General features: G+C 32.6%; 2 protein-coding genes across 13 annotated transcripts in view; one reads left to right on the top strand and one right to left on the bottom strand.

Moving 5' to 3' along the window:
• Nucleotides 1–294: 294 nt before the first annotated feature.
• On the top strand, nt 295–10,475 carry LOC107996623 (kinesin-like protein KIF20B). The gene is made up of 17 exons (XM_062071113.1): nt 295–479; nt 789–1,317; nt 1,398–2,019; nt 2,096–2,523; nt 2,657–2,858; nt 2,927–3,353; nt 3,444–3,812; nt 3,895–4,018; nt 4,112–4,575; nt 4,679–4,972; nt 5,049–5,093; nt 5,156–5,239; nt 5,315–5,555; nt 5,646–6,025; nt 6,097–6,260; nt 6,345–6,468; nt 6,556–10,475. Exons 2-17 carry the CDS (start codon nt 789–791, stop codon nt 6,613–6,615), a joined length of 4,557 nt encoding a protein of 1,518 aa, XP_061927097.1. The 5' UTR covers nt 295–479; the 3' UTR covers nt 6,616–10,475.
• LOC107996803 (synapse-associated protein of 47 kDa) overlaps nt 7,049–20,717 on the bottom strand; it is a 60,782-nt gene continuing 47,113 nt past the window's right edge. For 3 of the 12 annotated variants that reach the window (XM_017055035.3, XM_062071115.1, XM_017055038.3), the window contains 5 exons: nt 19,700–19,837; nt 18,737–18,876; nt 18,062–18,201; nt 15,288–15,458; nt 7,049–10,473 (listed from right to left, as the gene is read on the bottom strand). In XM_017055035.3, the coding sequence (XP_016910524.1) occupies nt 10,295–10,473; nt 15,288–15,458; nt 18,062–18,201; nt 18,737–18,876; nt 19,700–19,837 (768 nt within the window). In that variant the 3' untranslated portion in view covers nt 7,049–10,294. Of the gene's footprint in view, nt 14,141–15,287; nt 15,459–18,061; nt 18,202–18,736; nt 18,877–19,699; nt 19,838–20,717 lie in introns of all 12 variants that reach the window. The other 9 variants (XM_028666254.2, XM_062071116.1, XM_062071122.1 and 6 more) reach the window with 4 other exon arrangements.

Here is a 20,717-nt window from a genome sequence, read left to right as displayed (position 1 = left end):
AAGAATATAAATAATATGTAAATAACATATTATGATATCAATATATATTTAATTTTCTATAATTAAACTTTATAAATATGAAATTATTTTTGTAAATGACATTTTTTTCTTAAATAAATTTTAATTTCCTAAATACGTAATAACTTTAATAAAGATAATTATTTTTCACAAATCAGAATTTAGTTTTATACATTCATTCTTATTGGTAGATAAATCTATTCTTCGATTTTTATTGGATATATGTTAAGCGCGGTAATAATACGTTTATTGAATAATCTACCAATCAGCAGAAAGCATTTTTAATGTAAGATTTCAAAATAAGTTACTAACCGTTTGCTGTGAGTTTATGTGAACTTCCTGCGAAAGAAATGTGCGTGAATGTTTATTTTGATTTAATTATTGAAATTTTCATATAGCTAAGTTAAAATAATTATTAATCTAATGTTTTATGAGTAACTATCATAGATTTAAAATAAAAGGTATGTATTTAAACTGACAACAGGTTATCAGTTTATTATAAGAAATTCAGTATTCAAAAACATTGTTTGTTTTTAAAAGTATGTAATAATAAAAAAAGTTTAAGTTCCTTTTTTTATTTTATAAAATTTAAAAAATATTTATATAAGAGTTTTATTTATATATAATTTAATATTTGTAAAGATATTTTATTTTTTGTCACTTAATTAATTGAAAATTTTATTATAAAAAGATATAAACAAACTTTGATTTTTTTTTCTTTGTATTATGATTAAAATATAAAAAATAATATATTCTTTAAATATTTATAGATGAATACATTAGAGAATACATTAGATTCTATTAGACCTTCTTATAATAATAATCCTCAAGATGAGATGTCATATTTATTTGGAAGAGATCCAAGTATATTAGCCTATGGACAAAGACCTTGTGTCTCAAAAGATACTAAAAAAAATTTACTTTCTGTATATGAAAATGAATCTGAAGAATGCAATTATATTGTAGAAAATGGTTCTGTAAATTCAGAATCAGAAAATTTACAGACTGTTAAAGTATATTTACGAATGAAACCATATCCTAAGAAGTTAAAATTATCACAAGAACAACAGGATGCATATAAAATAATCAATTCAACAACATTATTCACAAGATTGCCAATTTTAGATCAAAATACTAGTTGTATCAAAAAATCCAATAATACTGATATTGTATGTAGAAAATTTACATTTACTAAAACTTTTGGACCAGAAATTACTCAATTAGAATTATTTGAACAAGCTGTAAAGCAGCAAATGATAGATTTCTTAAGTGGGCAAAATTCTACTATTATGACTTATGGTAAATTTAATTAAAATTAATTAAATTTATAATATGATGATATAAATATTTTAAATTATTCTAATGTAATATTATTATAGGTACTACAAATTCAGGGAAATCTTATACATTACAAGGAACTACTACATCTCCTGGAATAATACCAAGATGCTTAGAATTTGTCTTTTCAAATATTACACCAAAATCTACTCCTTTTTACAAACCTGTAAATCATTGTGATGTTGTTATTTTGGATCCTCTTGAACGTGCACAAGAATTAGAGATAAAAACCAAATTATTAACATTTGCTTCTGTAGATAAATACCAATATATTAACACTTATAAAGAAATGCAGAAATTGTTACAAGAAGAATCACCTAATAGACCAAGCCAATGTATTGATGCACATTATTCTATTTGGGTTTCATTTGCTGAAATTTATAATGAAATTGTATATGATCTTTTATCAAATGAGTGTCAAAAAAAAAGAACACCTCTTAAATTAGCAACAGATAGCCAAGGAAGAGCATTTATTAAAGGTTTAAAAGCTGTTTGTGTACATTCTGGTTCTGAAGCTTATCAAGTTTTAATGGCAGGACAATATAATTTGAAAGTAGCTGCAACTGCCTTAAATGCAAGAAGTTCAAGATCACATTGTATATTTACTATTAAATTATTAAAATATTATGTTGAAAATGATCCCACTTCTGTTGAAGTTAGCACGTATGTAAAATATCTTTTCTCATCTTTTTTATTATCTACTTATTATTTTTTTTATTATTTGTTTTTATTTAAATAGATTTGCATTTTGTGATTTGGCTGGTTCAGAAAGATTGAAAAAAACATTAAATATTGGAGATAGATTAAAAGAAGCACAAAATATTAATACAAGTTTGTTAGTATTGGGAAGGTGTTTAAAAAGTATTCACGAAGGACAATTATCAAAACAAAAAATAGAACATATTGGGCCATTTAGAGAATCAAAATTAACAAGATTATTTCAAAAAGCATTATCGGGTAAAGAACATATAGTTTTAATAGTAAATATCAATCCTATTCCAAATTTATATATAGAAACGCAAAATGTACTCAATTTTTCTGCAATTGCAAAAAAAATAGTTATAGAAAAAGAAAAAGTACATAAAAATAAATCAAGATTTTCACAAATAGTTACACAAAGCATAAAAACAGTAACTGATTGGGATGCTACAGAATTGGAAAATGAAGGTATGTTTTCATTTTTTAATTAATTTTGATTTATAATATAATTTATAGTTTTATATATATATATATATATATATATATATATATATATATATATATATTATGTATAATATAATAATTTATATTATTTCTATAGAATGGCAGAACACAGTTGATGATATTAGTACATCTGATTATGTTCGATTTGAAAAATATGATGAATTAATGAATGAAAACGAGAGATTGAAAAAAGAAATTTCTGTTTTAAAAAGTTCTGCATTAACTCGTGACCTCCAAATACGTCAAGAAATGGCTGATACTTATACATCTATGATGAAAAAACTTGAAATAGAATGGAAGTATGTATTAAATTTGTTGTTTTGTTTTTTATAAGATTTTTATTTAAATATAATGATATATAATTTAGGAATCATATAAAAGATGTAGAACAACAACAAGAAGATGTACTTCAGTGGTCTGTAAAACAAGTTGAAGAATTTTATAAACAAAAATTGGATCAACTTAGTTGTCGCAAAAGAAGACGTTCATCTCTTGATATTAATAATTCAGATGATTATTCAAGAAATATTGAAGAACTAGAGATAAAAAACTCACATTTAAAGTCAAAAGTTGTTTCTTTAAAGATTGATATGAAAGAACTTAAAGAAACGAATCAAACTCTAATGGTTGAAAAAAATAACGCAACATTTGAGCTCGCTTTAACAAAAGAAGATCTAAAAAATATAAAAAATTTATTAAATGCAGCCCAGCAAGATATTTGCTCAGATGAAGACACAAATTATTATATAGAAGAATTAAAATCTCAATTATTTGCAAAACAGGAACAAGTTAAGGTATTTATAATAATTATTACAGAAATAATATATTTATAATTTACATGATATATATATTTTTTTTATTATATAATTATTATATTATTTCAGAAACTTAAAGTATTTTTAAATGAAGCAAAAGAAGATTATATTTCTATCACTACTGAAATGAGAGAAAAAGAATATGAAATTAAAGAGCAAAAAGAGGAATTATTTGAAAAACAAGAAACAATAGATGACTTAGAAGCAAATCTTACACATATTAATATGTGTTTATCAGAAAAAATCAAAATAATTGATCAATTGGAAGAAAAATTGGATAATCAAAATAAAAAAATATTAGATTGTGAAAATAAAATGCAAGAACGAATAAATAAATTGGAGAATGAAAAATTATTGCTGTTCGATGAATTTGAATTATTGAAAAAAACAATTGATATTAAAAAGAATATGAAACAAAATTTAGAATATGAAAATGATGTATGTTATTAATTATTGAATACTATTTTAAATATATAAAACTACTTTTTTTATTCAAATCTAATAAATCTTTATTTTATAGGATTATAAAAAATCTGAGTGTTCAATAGATAAAGATCAAGATATTGCTATAAAAGAAATATCTTCTGATCTTAATGTAGAAGTAGTTATAGATTCAAATCAAAATAATAAGAATACACAAACAGGTACATATATAATTTTTAATTTAAAATTTTTAATATTGATTTAAAATTATGGTATTAATTTTAACTTTAACTTAACTATTGTTAATTATACAGAAAATGTATTTGATACTCAAATACAAGAAAAAATAATTGCAATAGATGAAGAGAATTCAACTTTAAAAGAAAAATTATTACGAAGTATAACTGAAATACAAAGTTTAAAGATGGAATTGGAATGTGCTAAAATTAAATTAAAAGATATATCTGAACAAATATATAATTTGAAAATGAATAATGTACAATGTAAAAATGAAAATAAAATAGAATGCAAAGTAAAAGTTGAAACAATAGAAATAGGTTGTCAAGTACATATAGAATCTGACGAACATTGCGTTGAAATATCTAAAAATGATGTGATTAATAAAAATAGCCAGACAATTGAGAATATGGAAAAAGAAAAGATTAATCAAGCAAATTTTATTGAAGAAACTAATCATCATGAGATGATTTTAAATAAATTAGCAAAGTTAATGGTGAAATATGATGATATTAAAATACAATACGAAGAAAAATGTCTGGTTGGTAAAAATATAATAATAAATATAATAATAAACAAATATGTAAAAATAAGATATACTATTTTTTGTTTTATTTTTATATAATTATTCTTTTATTTTAAAGATACTTAGAGAAGTGGATCAAGAGATGATACTATTAAAAGAAAGAATAGATAAACTTTCAGAAGAAAATAATGTAAGCAAAGCTGAGAAAGAAAAATATAAACAGACGATTGATTTACTTGAAAAAGAATTATCTTTGGTACAAAAAGATAAAATACAAATTCAAGAAACATTAAAAAATACTAATGATATTAAAGTTTCTTTAGAAACAAAAATTAACAATTATCAACAACAAATAAATGAAACTGAACAACAATTTTCTCTTGTTAAAAATGATTGTAATCAATACATGGAAGTATGTTATTTTTCTTTATATTATAAGAATATTTTATACAAATTTAAAAATTTTATAAATATATTATATTTTACAGAAATTGAACATATTACAAGCAGATTTTGATACTCACATTTCAAAGGTATGATATGAATTGATGAAATTATCATTTTTCATATCAATATAATCTATTTATTATTACAGTGCAAAAATGAACATGAAGAAACCATAAGTAATTTAAAAAAAGAACTTTCATCTGCAGCAGAAAAAAATAATATCAAATCACAGGTATTGAACAAAAATATAGATTTTTATATTTTTTTTTTATTTAAAATAATTTAATTTTTTTTAATAAAATTTTAGTGTTTGGAAGTACATGCTGCTAAAATATTAGAACTAGAACATAATGTTGAAAATTTAACCGAACTTCAAGAAAAGATTTATGAATTAAATAGAAATTTAGAAATATGTCAAGTTGAGAAAGATCAATTGCAGAAATTATTAAATGAAAACCACGATAGAATTTTAGAACTCGAAGATCGTTTAGAACAAGCAGAGGAAAAAGAGCGAGATAAAGATGCTGAAATAATTTCTCTTCAGAAAGGTCTGATTTAATTGATGTAATTGATATTTGATTTAATGCCTTATATTGTAATATATGACTTTTAAAATTTTTATATTTTGATTATTATAGAAATGAAGAATATGATAAACAAAAACGAAAATGATGACAGAAATGATAAATTAATGGAAATAGAGATGAAGAATACAATTAAGGATTTAACTGATACGAAAAACATGCTTTCTCAAAAATTAGAATATATTGAACAGTTAGAAATTCGTGTTAAACATAATGAACAAAATGCCAAGATATTAGATCTTTTACAACAAAGTACTCAAGAGAGACAAGTAGAGAACGAAAGATTAAGAATTATGAACGAAGAATTAAAAAATAGTTTAATCGAAAAAGAACGTGAAATGGAAACATTTATGAAGAATAGGGATGAGATGGTATCAAAATATGAAAGTTTAGTAAAAAATCAACAAGAAGAATTAGAAAAACAAAAACAAAAGGTATCTTTATTATAGAATTTAATATAATATTTATTCAATAAATGTAGTGATTAGTAATTATTTTTTTGTAGTTAACAAAGAATCATTTGAAAGAAAAAGACTATTGTGGAAATACGTCTGAAGATGAAGTAGTACTTAAAGAACGTCGAATGAGACGACCACCAAAGAAATTTACACCATCTTCACCGAAACAAGATGAAATTTCAGTGATCGATCTTTCTGGCTCTGATTCAAAGTATATTACATATACTTACATAAATAATAAAGTACAAAAATTGCACATATTATTAATTAATAATAAAATTTATTTTTTTATTAGGCGAAGTACAAAACGTACTATTCTGCCACCTCCGGAACAAGTTTCGGAAAAAAAAAAAAATACTCGTAGAAAAAAACTATATGTTACAGGAGATGAATCTTTTCAAGATATAGAACCACTTGAGGTAATTGCTTTTAATTTTTTTATAATATATATATATATATATATATACATTCATGTTGTACATTTTAAATATCATTTGTTTATTTAGAGTACAGAAACTATCACCCCAACTATGACAACTCGAACTTTAAGAACTAGACGAAAATGAAAATATTGTAAATAGATTGTGCCAGTGAATAAGTTGTGGAAAAATATTATATTATAACTATGTTATCAAGCAAGATATTTTCTGTGATTTTTCTACTTGAATTTACTTTATTCACTATAACATATTATAAGAATAATGAAACAATATTTATGCATCCTTTAATTGTACATCTTATTAAAATAATGTATTTTTTAAACATTGTTTTTTATTATTCGCATTTGAATATAATATTAATTCAAATATGTAATTCCATAAACAATAATAATATATATAATGTATACTATATACTACATTTTTTAGTATACATGCCAAATATTTACATCTTTCAAAAGTTTTTTTTTTATTTTTAAAAAATTTTTTTTATATATTTTTTTTACATAAAGAGTTTTAATATATTAAAAGGAACTCTGAATGATAGATAAAAACTTATCAATTTACTTATGATATAGTTTATTTTTCACGAGGTACACGACCTTTATTGTTACATTCCGCACTTATATTAATTATTCTCTTTTAATAGTTCTGTAATTAATGCTTATCCTTCTTATACTCTCATTAATATTCATAATATATTATCATACTTTCAATGGAGTCAACAACATATATATATATATATATATATATGTATTTATATATATATATATATTTTTCTTATTTATTTATTTTCATATGTATATTATGTATATCATTTTATATACGTATTAGGTGTATGTTCATTCTTATGACTGAATGCACTGTACCATAGGATAACTTTTATTACACAATTCACAGAGTTTTGAAATAAGGGGACTGCCGAAGTACACCATGATGATTTATTTTCTCTTCATACTCTTTTTTTCCTTTTTTTTTTTCTTTTGTTGTTTTGACCATTGAAGGGAAAGACGTTCATTTATCGACATGCTCATATTATTATTACTTTTCTGACCCACAATTCTAATTGTCCAAAAAATGAAGGACTTTTCGCGAAAATGTATTTCCTCATGTCTCAGTCGGGGCAAAGAGCATATATAAATCGTGATTTATATGGCGTTCGTAACACATTACATATACAAGAAATATAACACTCTATGAGAATCACTCTATGAACAGAATCATAGAATATAATAATATACACAAACATTATCAATGAAAGACACGTTCAAAGATTTACGTATTTTTCTTGCGTTCATATCGGTGTCGTTTCGAAAGAAAATTATAATTGCCAGATTTCAATCTTTATAATATTAATCATATCCATATATATATATATATATAACACATATGCGTTTCTGTCTTTCATTAATATTACGACGAACTTAGGCCCGATTAATTGCGATATCTTAACGTTAATATACATTTCGTATAATATAGGTATTATATATTGACCTAACGACTAGTGCGAATGAAAAATTTCACAGCGAACTGGATGAAACACGCGCACACGGTGAACCAGCGTTGAGCTCAGAATCAAGTCTTTCTTAAAGGGTTCTTTCCTTTTTCATAAATTTCTAAGCTAAATACGTTTTCATTATTCTTTTCTTTTACTCTTATGTACATCGAATTAGTCGATCGATGTACGGACAAAGTAACTTAAAAAGATAACTTAAAAAAATATTTGAGAAGAATTGACGAAAGATCTGGACTCAACATAGTGGCGCACGCAAACGATCAGAAGTACGAGTTTATTCGAATGCGACACTTACTTTCTTTGACTTTTTCCCCTTTTTTTTTTGTTGTATAATAACAAATGTTCGTACAATCATTTACACGAATCGTCTCTTTTCTCTTTTCTAGTTTCTTGACTTTTGCTTCTATTAATATTTATCATAATAACAGTTCATCCATTTTTTTTTCTTTTCTTCATATCGTGATTATACATATCTCGAATATATAACAATCGAATCTCTTAATATTTCTTTATCGATCACAGAGTGTCCATATGATGAAGGAAACGAACATTAATGAAGATAAAACATCGTGCCGCGAAACGCTAAACTTTATCCATCACGATTCTTTTCTGATCTACACACGAGAATTGTTGTTTCGCCTCGATTTTTCAACGAGGTCGAGGAAATAATTGGACGGCATGTTGCAGAAAATCATGTCGAAAAATTGTTTGTTTCCTATCGATCGATTCGTTTTTATTCTTAATTAATTCTATTGATAATTTGAGCCCTTCCGTCATGTGGACATACTGCGTATCAATATTAAAATACGCATAACGATCTTAGCGTAAATATTGTAACATGTAACAAATATTTAGACAAATTTTAACGCAAAAAATATATCTTTAACGACTCAACATTAACAAATGCGCCTGATAATAATAGTATTAGTAATAATAATAATAATAATTAATAATAATAATAATAATAATAATAATAATAATAATAATAATTGCGTAGATTTTTACCAATTTTTTCCTTTCTATTCGTAACTCTTCATCGAATCAAATTCATTTTTGGCGAACAATATCTACGATTAACGAATAACGATAAGGAAAAACGTGATCATCGCTCATAAATTGTTTCTTTTCTTTTTCTCTTAGGGGGAAAAAATATAGCCAATAGTTGACAATAATCGTTCGAAACGGTGTCCTTCGGCACACGGCAGTGTAATGTGTCACTTCGGATAGTCCTCGATCCTTCGAACTCGATGAAGAAGCATTCGTTTTTTCTCCCCATTCATTTATTCATCTATTCATTTTTTATACATACATATTTATTCCGTAGCACAGTGCATTTTGTGTAATATTATATAACATGCTTGATGTTAGAAGTAGCACATTTTTATTTAATTATTTATTCTTTTTTTTTCTTTTTTCTTTTTGTTCATTAAATACAACGATCGATATTACAAAGGGGAAAACTTCGGAAATTCTTTCTTTTTTATTCTCTTTAAATATTACATATTCGCCCTTATAAACGAATCTAACAATTGACATAAGTATTGCGTTAAAAGCATGTATCATTTCATGTGCACACCCGTCCACCGTTCAGAGGATCATCGATGGATGAAAAATATCGACAAAAGTTTAAGAAAAAAGCGAGATCGATCGGTAAAATAATATTCTTACAATCATCGCACGAACCTTTTTCCCGTGTTCCTCTTTTTCCCCTTTATTCTCTCTATAAATCTTATCTTCATCGTGTTCGAGGATCGCAAACGTACGCGTTGTTGAGGAAAGTACCCCATAGAAGAGGAAACGAGGAACAGCTCCTTTCGTCTTCTTCTTCAAACACCCCTTTCCTTTCTTCTATCTCTCTATCCTTAATTACAATCGTTTTAACAATAACAATACAAAAAAAGAAGTACCGAAACATAGTCTCATTCTCTCTCATGTTTTTTCCTTTCTTTCTTTTTTTTTTTTTTTTTTTTTTTTACATTTTTATTACATTTTTATATCATCCAAGCAGTCTCGATCCTCCCTTCGAAAAAGAAATCTTTTCTCCCTCCCTATGGCGACGTCTCAACGACCGCGAAAGAGGGATAGAACGAAAGGGAAAGGGAAGTAGAAAGACGAGATCCTTCTTTCATCCCCTCTATTCCTTTAAAAACAAGCGGAGGAAAGTCGATGGAGAAAAGACACACAACAATCCCAGCCGGCGATCTCTCACACTAGTCCCCTTTAAACGCAGGATGATCCAAAACGCGACAAAGATCGTCCTCTCTATCCGATTCACAAAGAGGATATCCCAGTTCACTTGAGGTCCTCGTCGTCCTCGTTGGCAAGTAGCTCGTCGATCTGCTTCTCCCAATCTTTATCCAACGCGCCGCTGCTTCTCACCGGTGTTTCGACGCTGCTCCTCTCTTCGTTACCTGTTACTACCTCGTAATCCTTCAGCTCCGCTTCCAATTCGCGTTCCCAATCTTCCTCTGCTGGAGATTCACAAGCGTTGTAGCTAGTTTCAAGCGGGCCACGCGGCCTCTTGTTCGGCGCGTGTATATGTTTTCTGTGTATGTGTGTGTTTGCGTGCGTGTGTGTATTCGTTTTTTCGGTTCTATATGCGGTGTCAGTATTTTAATGTGTCTACATCGTACGATTTACTCGAAATTATTGTGTATATTTTTACGTGTTCATAGATTCACGAATCGAGATTTTCCACGCGTACGGTGTGGAGCTGTTTCCAACATGTACGTAGCGTTCGCCGCCTGTTTCTTCACATCGATCTCGCGACGAGAGAGCCTCGTGTCCGTGTGTCTCCGTGTGCCAGAATTAAATCGTGTATCTGTGTTAGTGTTAGTTGGGAGAGGTGAGGAGCGTAGGAGGTTAGGCGGGAGGAGGGAGAAGGGCGAAGGGCGAGAGAGGCAAAAACTCAAATCACACGCAGGGATGGAGAGAACCGAGAAAAGGGGGGAGGGTGGAGGGTGAAAAGGCGAAAACGGAAGAACCGAAGAGACGGTGGGGTTTTCCGGCGTGCCTCGCCACGCTTTTCCCTCCTTCATCCGCCAGCGGTTGAATTAATATTCCCCTCGAAGATTTGATGGATCCGCGAACATTCTATTTATCCTCGTTATAATAAATCGAGATCTCGTCGCGAAGCGATTCCAATTCTTTCTCTCTTTCTCTCTCTCTTTCTCTCCTTCGATGAAATCGTTTCTCGCGCGCGAATAATCGCGATCGTCTATTGGCGAAAAAACAAGGGGCGGCGTTGGGACCGGAAGTTTCGTTCCGCGCGAAACGCGAGAGAAACGCGTCCGACTCGATCGATCGAGCCGCGAATAAACTCTCCTTAATACGATTAAGCTAATTACGGTCTCGAATCGTTCGAATTTGACTTGGGAAATTTCCCTAAAATAATTTTCCCGCGAAACTCGTACTCAATCCCTCGCTTGTCCAAAAGTTACACCTTACAGACTGCGCCGTGTATCAATTATTATCGTCGTTTCCATGTTTAAATTCGTTCCGAAGCTCGTATCATCTAATTTTTATTAATATTATTATTATTATTATTTTTAACATGTATACAAATTATATTCACGCATCGAACTGAGAAAAATCGTGCCAACCGAATTTTTCACCTATACTCGTCCTCTCTTTCTCACACATATACTCTGTCTCTCCCTCTAACGAACTCTACTCTGCGTGTACGTGTACGTGTGTGTGTATGTGTATGTATCGATTCGTCTTTACACGCGCTCTCCATGTCAAGTCTAGTCGATAGCCTCGCGAGTGTTGGTATATCGAGGCTTCGCGCGTTACCAGCCAGTCGTTTCTATTATTTTTACTTTTTTTTCTTTGTCAATTTGTTTCTATCGTACATTTTTTTTCCCCTTCGTGCCTCTCTCTATTTATCCCTCTTTCTCCCCATTTTATTCATTTCGAAATCAGGTGCACCGGTGCACGTGCGGATTTTCTCGTGCTCGTTTACACCGCTTAAGCGTCCGCCCAGAGACATACAGAAAATGTATAAATTAATTTATTTCTACCTCGTCTCTGTAATCGTTACTACGATTTTCCTCCCCAGTTGTTGTCGTCCTTCCTTTCTTTTTTTTTTCCTCGATTAAAAAAAAAAATTTCTCCCTCCCCCCTCCCTCTCTTCCCTTCAACTTTTATCTCTATAATCATTTCTTTTTTTTCCTTATTCTATAACGTACAACGATTTTTGAAGTTTGTTCCAGTGGACGGGCGTGTAAACGGATCGCCCCCGGTCGTTCGTTTTTTTTTTTTTTTTTACCGTGAATCTGTTGCGTGTAACTCTCTTTGTTAAATTTATGTTTAATTGAATTGGAAGGAAAATCATCTATGAGGACTACACCCACGAGAGACGAGACGAAAGTTACACCTCGATTCCCGTTTTATTTATTTTATTTAGTTTTCTTTATTTCTTTATTTATTTTTTTTTTTTTTTAATTATTTTCTTTTAAAACATGTATTGTCGTTCAACGAATTTTATATCTTACTCTTTCTCTTATTTCTTTTTTAATATTTATTAAATTCTTTTCCTTCTTTCTCTGTCTTCTCTCCTATCCCTTTTATACTTTTCAAATTCTTTGTTCTTTCTTTTTTTCTTTTTTTTCTTTTTAAACAAGATACTGATTACGATTAAGTAAGGTAAGTTTCTTTCGTTTGACTATTTATTCTTTCAATTCGGAAAATCACTTCCGAAGAATATTTTTCTTCAAGAGTCAGAGTCACAATTTCGCGTCGTCCTTCCCCTCTATTCACATTTTATTTATTTCCTACCTTTTTTCTCTTCTTTCCACTTCATTTTTACATCTCCCTTTCTTTATTGGTTTTTTTCCCTCTTTCTCTTGTGTTATGTGTTTTAATATTTCCTTAATGTTTTACAACACGGAAAGAATCGACAAGAGACAATATTTATTAATTAAGAACGAAGACAGACAGACGACAGACAAACGGACAGACATACAGACATTTAATCGAGTTTTTTTTTATCTTTGCTCGTGTGATTTTACAAGATTTTTCTTCTGCGTTTTATATATATATATATATATATTAATATATATATATATTTTTTTGTATTCGTCTTTTAATTCGTCTTTTAATTTTTTACCAAAGATTTTTTTTTCTTCTCTTTATTTCATCTTCTACATCACGTTCTTTTCTCAAAAGAGGTGTCCTCGCGCATCTATTACATTCTTACAATTTCTCTCTCTCTCTCTCTCTCTCTCACTTTCTCTTACTTAGCATTCATTCATTCATTCATTCTCTCTTTTTCTCTCTTGCTCTCCCCTCAACACACATGTCATTAATCGCGTGTAATCACTACTCGCTATCATCGATTTTTACGCGTTGTTTCTTATCACGTTTCAAAATCCGACGTGTCTCTTTCTTTATAAAAAAAAAAAGTCGCTATTTATTACTTAGTTTATTTTCTTCGTCTATTCCCCACCTCTCCCTCTCTCTATCTCTTTCCTCTCTCGTTTTTCTCTCTTTTCTTTCTCGAGCGCAAATCTATTGTCTCCGGGGGAGGGGGCAAAAAAAAAAAGAAAAAAAAAGAAAATGAAACAGGGATGATCCCACATCACGTCTCGCGTGAATCGAGGCGGCGACCAACCACGGTGACGACGACACAATCGCAAACGATATCGGCGGATAACGATAGCAACGATAACGAAAAACTACCCCTAACATCGTCGATCGATTGTTACACGCGTGGCATCTTGTCGATTTCTTATCGGGGTTTGGGAGACGATAATGGAAGAATAAAGTAAAATAAAATAAAATAAAATAAAATGAACAGAAAAACCGAGAGACACTTGAAAGGATTATGTTACGAGAAAGCAAAATACAAGGAAGCAAAAAAACAACGAGGATCGTCCGTCCCGTGAGAACATCCTCGCATTTACACTCTAATTATGATTATTTTACGGGGATTAACCACGCGAAGAAACGAATAAGAAGAGGAAGAAAAATAAGAAAAGTAAAAAAAAAGAGAAGGAGGGTAGAAGGAAATTGTGGACGAGAACCGAAAAGCTCAACGTCGGCCTTCGAGACGGGGAAAGAAGCTTGTCGTATTTATTTCTGAGGGGTGTGCTTTGGATAATGCTTTTATATCGGGGGGATTCTCCTCTTCTTAGGCTGTTGACAGAATAGAATGGAAAAGCGGTCGTTTAGTCACATCAGGCATCATAAAAGTCAGACGAGAGGCGAGCAAGGGTTCAAACATAGAAACGAGAAATGGGATATATTCTTTCTCTCGAGGAATATATTATATACGAATATAAATAAAATAGACGTGGAAGGTTGTACATTGTATGCTAGCAATTCCTACTGTAACGAATATATAAGAATGATAAGCACATTTATAAGGTAAAAAAGTTGGAAAAACGTTCTACTCGCACGAAAAAGAGAAAAAATGGAGAATAAATAAAAAGATTTGAAAAAAAAAAAAAGAAAAAAAAAGACAGAGCGAAACGAAAACTACACACACAAACTACAAACGTGACAAAACGTGGTTAGCTGAACGCTGGTGAAAAGAAAGGTGGAAACATCGACAGATCGATTTTTTTAATTTTGACGTTCATTTAACGAGTATACTCACGAGGGATGTGTTTTCTTGGACACACCTTTGTGTCTTTGGTCATAGATCACTCGATCCAAGAGGAACTTCACTTCTCTTTTTCCTTCCCCTCTTTTCCCCTCCTTTCTCTCAAATCGATAACTTTATTCTCTTTCGTCTTCCCACATTTATATATCAACCCAACGAATTCGATATTATGAATTAAACATTCGCTCGTAATAATCACGATGCGAATTTTGCACTTTCACCCGTCCAATAAATATTCATCGAGATCGTGGGAAACAAAAAGAGAACTCGTTCCTCTTCGAACGTATATTTTATACACATATACGTATCCATTGTTGAGAAATTTCGTTGGTGGTCGTAACGGAACAACACGCGCTCTACTTTACTTTCTATTAAACTAATCGGCAGATACATGTGTATACGTGTATACATGTGCGTGTACAGAACAATTTCGAATCGACGTGTCCGCGGATCATTGTTTTCAGGAATAGATCGATCGATCCACGAATCGAATGGAAGCATTCAGCGATTCGCATCTTCTCTTCTCTTTTCTTTTTTTTTCATTTTTCTGCTACGTCCTATCGAACGAACCGATCCGATCCGACGAGCGCAACACGAGTCATCAAGATCGTGTTTCGTCGCGTGTTCCGTAGCTATGCAAATTGGCGGCAAGTTAACGACGACCAACGATCAACTAACCTTTAGGCGGCTGCATCCCCAGCTTTTTCATGCCTTCCCGGACCTCTTCGAGGTCCGTGTCCGAGACCCTCATGCTATCGGACACGAATTCGTGGCCCGGCGAATCGGCCAACGCGCTGTTACTCCCGGTCATCACGGTTCCGCTGCTTTCCTGGCCAGTGGTCACTTGAACTGTTCGCAAGACAACACTCACGGCTAAACTAGAAGGGACGGGTACCGGCCTAACGCTAAAAAGCTTCTACTACGCTTCTATTTTATATTTACAGCTCGTTTTTCCTTTTCTCTTTCTTTCTTTCTTTCTTTCTTTTTCGAATTCTCTAAACTCGTGCGATGCGACTCATTGTGACTCGAACCAATACAAAAAAGCCGCTACTTTCCTTCGCCTTCTCTAATTCTAAAAATTCTAGAATTCTAATTCTAAAATTACCTTTCATTTAAAAAAAAAAAGAAAAACAAGGAAGAAAGAAAAGAAAAATAAAACAAAAAATTAAGAAGAAATTAAGAAGCTTCGTGAAACAGGGATATATTTATATATATCCTATATATATATATATATGTGTGTGTGTGCACAATGTATCAAATCGAATCTCCAAGGAATTCCAACCTCGAGATCATCGAATTTCAAGCACGACTCAACCAGACCGCCAGAGCGTTAAACATCCTTCTCGCAATCATCCGGTTCACGAACAAACGGAAGTCGTTGAAACCGCGGCGAGCGTTGGCCGGAATCGAATTCTCATTTCAGGAAAGAGGGGAGGGGATGGTGCGGAGGGATGAACAGCCTGTGGAAGATAGCTTCGAATTCTCATTCACGGGCGATCATTCTCGGGGATCAGACGGGGAGTTTCACCGATCATTCACCTCTTCTCCCACAAGCTGTTCCCCCATTTTATCTCGTTTCATCCGTTATTCGCCCATCTTCCTTGAGATGAAATTCTCATTGTTTGCCCCGTTGTTTGTCCCCATCTTACGGATTTCGAGGCCGACCAACGGATTCGCGTTTTTCCGAAAAACGCCGAAAACGTGCTGACAGCAATTGAGCAAACAACATTATCATCCACTTCCACCGTGGATTAGTAATAATTTTGACGATGGATAGGGATTAGAATATATTTCTTATGTTTAATTGTTGATGTGTACGATCTTTCACTCTATCTTCTTCTTAAAATACACAAATACACGCGAATAATTGTATTATCGGGTCGCTTTTCCGTAAAATATATCGAATGTCGAATTCTACTCCTCTTAAACTTTGTATACAAATTTTCCACGAAACGAAAATCCGTGGATTAAACGGTTCCATCAGCACGTTGTTCAACGAGAGGATGAATCTGAACATAAAACTCAAAATTGTGCCATGCAGGGGGTATCTCATCTCGGAGAACGTCGAACGATGTTGCACGACGGTGTCGAGCGATTTCTCTTTCCTTTCATCCGTCCATCTCGATATTCACGTCGTGCACCACCGCGACGACGAATCGGTGAAAAAAGAAAAAAAAGAAGAAAGATCTTCTCGCCTCGGCGGAAATCGAAAATTACCGTGCTATTTTTCGAGCAACACCGTCGAGGGAGGACGTCGAGTCAAGCGTACTCGAAATCGTGATGCAAACTAAGTAAGAGTCGTGCACACACACACACACACAAGTCTGGGAAAACAACCGGAAAAGGTGGAGTTTGTGTGTATGCACGATCCACACGTTGCCTCCACGTTCGACCTTGTTCGTAAAGTGACATCGATGGCTGGCTATTGAATATTGCGATATCTCCATGCTTTGTATCGGTTTTTCCCCCATTTCCCCTTCCAACCCCCCTCTTTTTTTTTATCCTTCATGCGTGACTTTTACGCGGCGAACAAAACCGATAAAATCCTACGATTTCGGTTCTGTTGTTCCGTAAAACCTTGTTTAAAACCTTTTTCGTTCCATGAATTATGCATTGGCAGTAACGAGTGTAGAAATTATTCAAATACGGTATAAAATTCTCTTTCACGACTCTAAATTGATATTTAGAAGCGTAATAAGAGAAGAGAGAAGAAAATCTGATTGATGCGATTTAAGAATAATCAGGATCTATTTTTCTGGCTCTGTTTCACGCGCGATCTCGATAAAAATTTGATCAGTTAATCCGAGAAATCTATCTCCGGGAATATGAAATATGGATTTCATTTAACTCTGGTGGCTTGGATCTCGACTCCGTCCTCTGAATAATGTAACGTCTAACATCCGTCCCTTTATCCCCTCCGACTATCAATCTCACGGTTAACGAGAATCTACCAAGTTACGATCTCTGCAACAACTTCGAATTATCGACCATCGTGTTTCGCCCATTTTAAAACATCTCCGTTGCTTTCGAGATGAAAATGCGAACGTTTCCATTCCAGGATCGCGATGTGCATCGATGAATCGACGAACTCGACTTACCTTCAATCCACTCCCGAAACTCTCGTCACAAAACCCATCGAAAGGGGAGAGAAACGAGAAACGTACTAAAAAAAAAAAAAAGAAAAAAAAAGCTACTGGATGCGTTCATTTGATGAAAATTGATGAAACTTTCCTTCGACGGGCAACGAAGACGTTTCAAAGTTGGAAAAGAAACGCTTTTACGGATGGAAAGAAAAGGTCGAACGAGGAGAAGCGACTATTATCCATTTCATCGCATGGCAATCGAACGAATAATTAATAGTGACGATGATTAATTAAAAAATTAGGGGGAAAAAACGATATATCGAGAATAAAAAGCGTGAAAAATTGTTCGTTCAGAGGTTTCAGAATTACCTTCAGCTTGATCCACAGTTCCTGCGGATGTTTGATTTAAGTTGTTTTCCGCCTGGTTGGCCATTGTGTTCAGCTCGTGGCTCTGGCGGAGTACCGACACCCGGTAAAAGTAGTTCCGCCAGAAATTCTCCTCTGATATTCTGTGCAACACGGTATCGCGGATTAATATCCATAGACAGATTGCAAGCACGTCGAAACAGTAATTGGCTTCCGATTCCCCGTAATCGGACCCTCCCTTTCGAAATTTTGCCAATTAATCCCATCCACCGCGGATTCATTTAACTTAGATCGTGGCTAAATAATTGCGCTTTCGAATGATTAGCGATTATATTGTGGTTATTGAACGTGTGGGATGGGATTTCGAAGAAAATGGTTCGTTTTTAATTAATAATTTTAATGGAGATTAATAGCGAAACAGTTATTGCTATTACAAGTTTCTGGAAATTTGTAAGTTTCTTTAGAATCGCAAGAAATTCTAGATTTTTCAAAGCGATAAAACGTAATTGGAGGGACTTGAATTCGAGAGATTGTAATTAAGTCGGAACAAAAGGTTTTTTTTTTTAAATCTAATTACCGAAAATAATGAATTTCATTTTCCCCGAGTTCAACGAACAAGCGATTTTAATTGCAATTTCCAAAACAATTGTTAAACGACAGTCGAACGAAACTACTTACACTTTCGGCACCAGTTGGAACCTCATGTTCTCCAAATTCGGATCCAAGGCGAGAGTGGCTTGCGCCATCGGTTGTACGGCCTCGAAGTCCCATGGGAAATCGACTTCCTTTGGCGGGGATTTTAAGAAATTGCGTTGATCCTGAAAAATCAATTTTTCCAGAATTCTTTCGCACGTGTTTCAAAACGTTACGATTTCGTGAAATTGCGCAATCGTTGATCTTAATCGGGATATGTCTTTAACGAAACGCCGTTTTTGTTCTAAGAAGCCGCAATTAAAAGACGATCGATTCGATCCTTAATGGAATACTTTATTAACCGGAAGAAACCCAATTCCAATCGCGATCTCTTCAATTCTAATTAACAAAGAACAACTTATATCATATCTTGGACATTGACCGTGCTTGCTTGTTACGAGATATCTATACATATCGCGATAAGAAATATCTTGGATTCAATTAAAATTGATCCAGTTATTAGCAATATTTAATTCGGAAAGACATTCGAAAAATTGTAAATAATTTATCCAATGGAATCGAATCGAAATTTTACTCACGATTACTTCCAGAACTTGTCCACTCGCGTATCATTAATTCATAAAAATCAAATCTTAAACGCTCATATTTATCTATAAATATATATATATATATTACCAACAAGTTAATTTATAAATTAAATCTAATTATCTAATTTACGTTTAAATCATATCGCGCAATATCCAATATCGAATTTGATCCCCGCGTAAATTAAATCCCGGGAGATTTGATACACTTGTCGCGAACGCTTTCACGAAACACACGCGAGATAATATTCGCTGGAAACGCGTGACGATGAAAAGGCCATTGTGCGTCCAATGTGAGAATCCAATTGCGCGAAGCACTCTCTAACCCGACGACGACAACGACGACGATCCTCGTCGTTCTCTCCCTCTTCTGTTCCACGAATAGAAAGGAGGAATTACTCACCATGGAGAGAGATAAGCATTCCTCGCGGAGTATGTCCTCGTTAGGCGCGCCGACCCACGGTGCGACGGCCTCACCCTTTTCGGTGTGCTTGTTCGCAATGAAAGCCTCCTGTTCTCTGTTCAGCTCGGCGACCAATCTCTGCAATACCATTAATTCACCGTTAGAGAGCATCTGTCGCGGCGGCACTAATGTGTTTCACCGGAGGCAGACGGGGACAGAGAGTGCAATTAACAGTGTCATCGATGGGATACGTCGGCGAGAGAGTTATTTTCACGGAGAGGGCCAGACTTATGTTCACTTCTCGGTTAATTAGATCGTTCTTATCGCCGATTTTCCACGATGATAATAAGAGGATAAGGTGAGTTGATGAGGTGGCTCCAGATGATGGATCGATGCTGGATATTATTGTTGAAATTTCGTGGAACAGGAGAATAGTAGATTAGAACAGGTGATTATTTTTTCAAATTTGAAAATCTCCTCGAGATAAGATAATGAGGTAATATTTGAAATAAGGCATGATTTAGAATAGGTTTCTTTGATATTCGATAAAAGAGGATTACAAGTGGGATCCATTTTTTAACCTAATTACTATTCTTCGGATATTTAGGATTAGCTCGATACTTGATAAAGGTAACCAAGATTTTATTATTCGAATTGAGGCCGATCCTACGATTTACATATCGTAAAAATTATTTCCAAGATTTAGAGCATCTAATATCCGAGAGAAATGATGATGATGGACGTACAAAAAATGATGAGGTACATGCTTAAATATAATAATCGCGCACTGTGAGTTTCATAGGAAATGCGGAGATCTTATCCGTGGAACAATCGCGTGCGAAACTAGCGTCGATCAAAACCGGCTTCACGCGACCTTCCACCGTTTATTAGATTTCCAATAGGAAACGTATCCTGATTTTATGGGGAGCGTTTCTTCGGAGAAATCGAGTTTATACAGCGGACGAAATTCCCTTCGCTGTTCGTTCGTCTTGAATTATAAAATTACAAAAGAAGAAGA

This window comes from Apis cerana, linkage group LG2 (genome assembly GCF_029169275.1).
Source record: "Apis cerana isolate GH-2021 linkage group LG2, AcerK_1.0, whole genome shotgun sequence".
In the NCBI taxonomy this organism is placed as follows: Eukaryota; Metazoa; Arthropoda; class Insecta; order Hymenoptera; family Apidae; genus Apis; species Apis cerana.
Note: the sequence above shows the minus strand (reverse complement) of the source record. Positions and strands in the feature narration are given on the sequence as shown.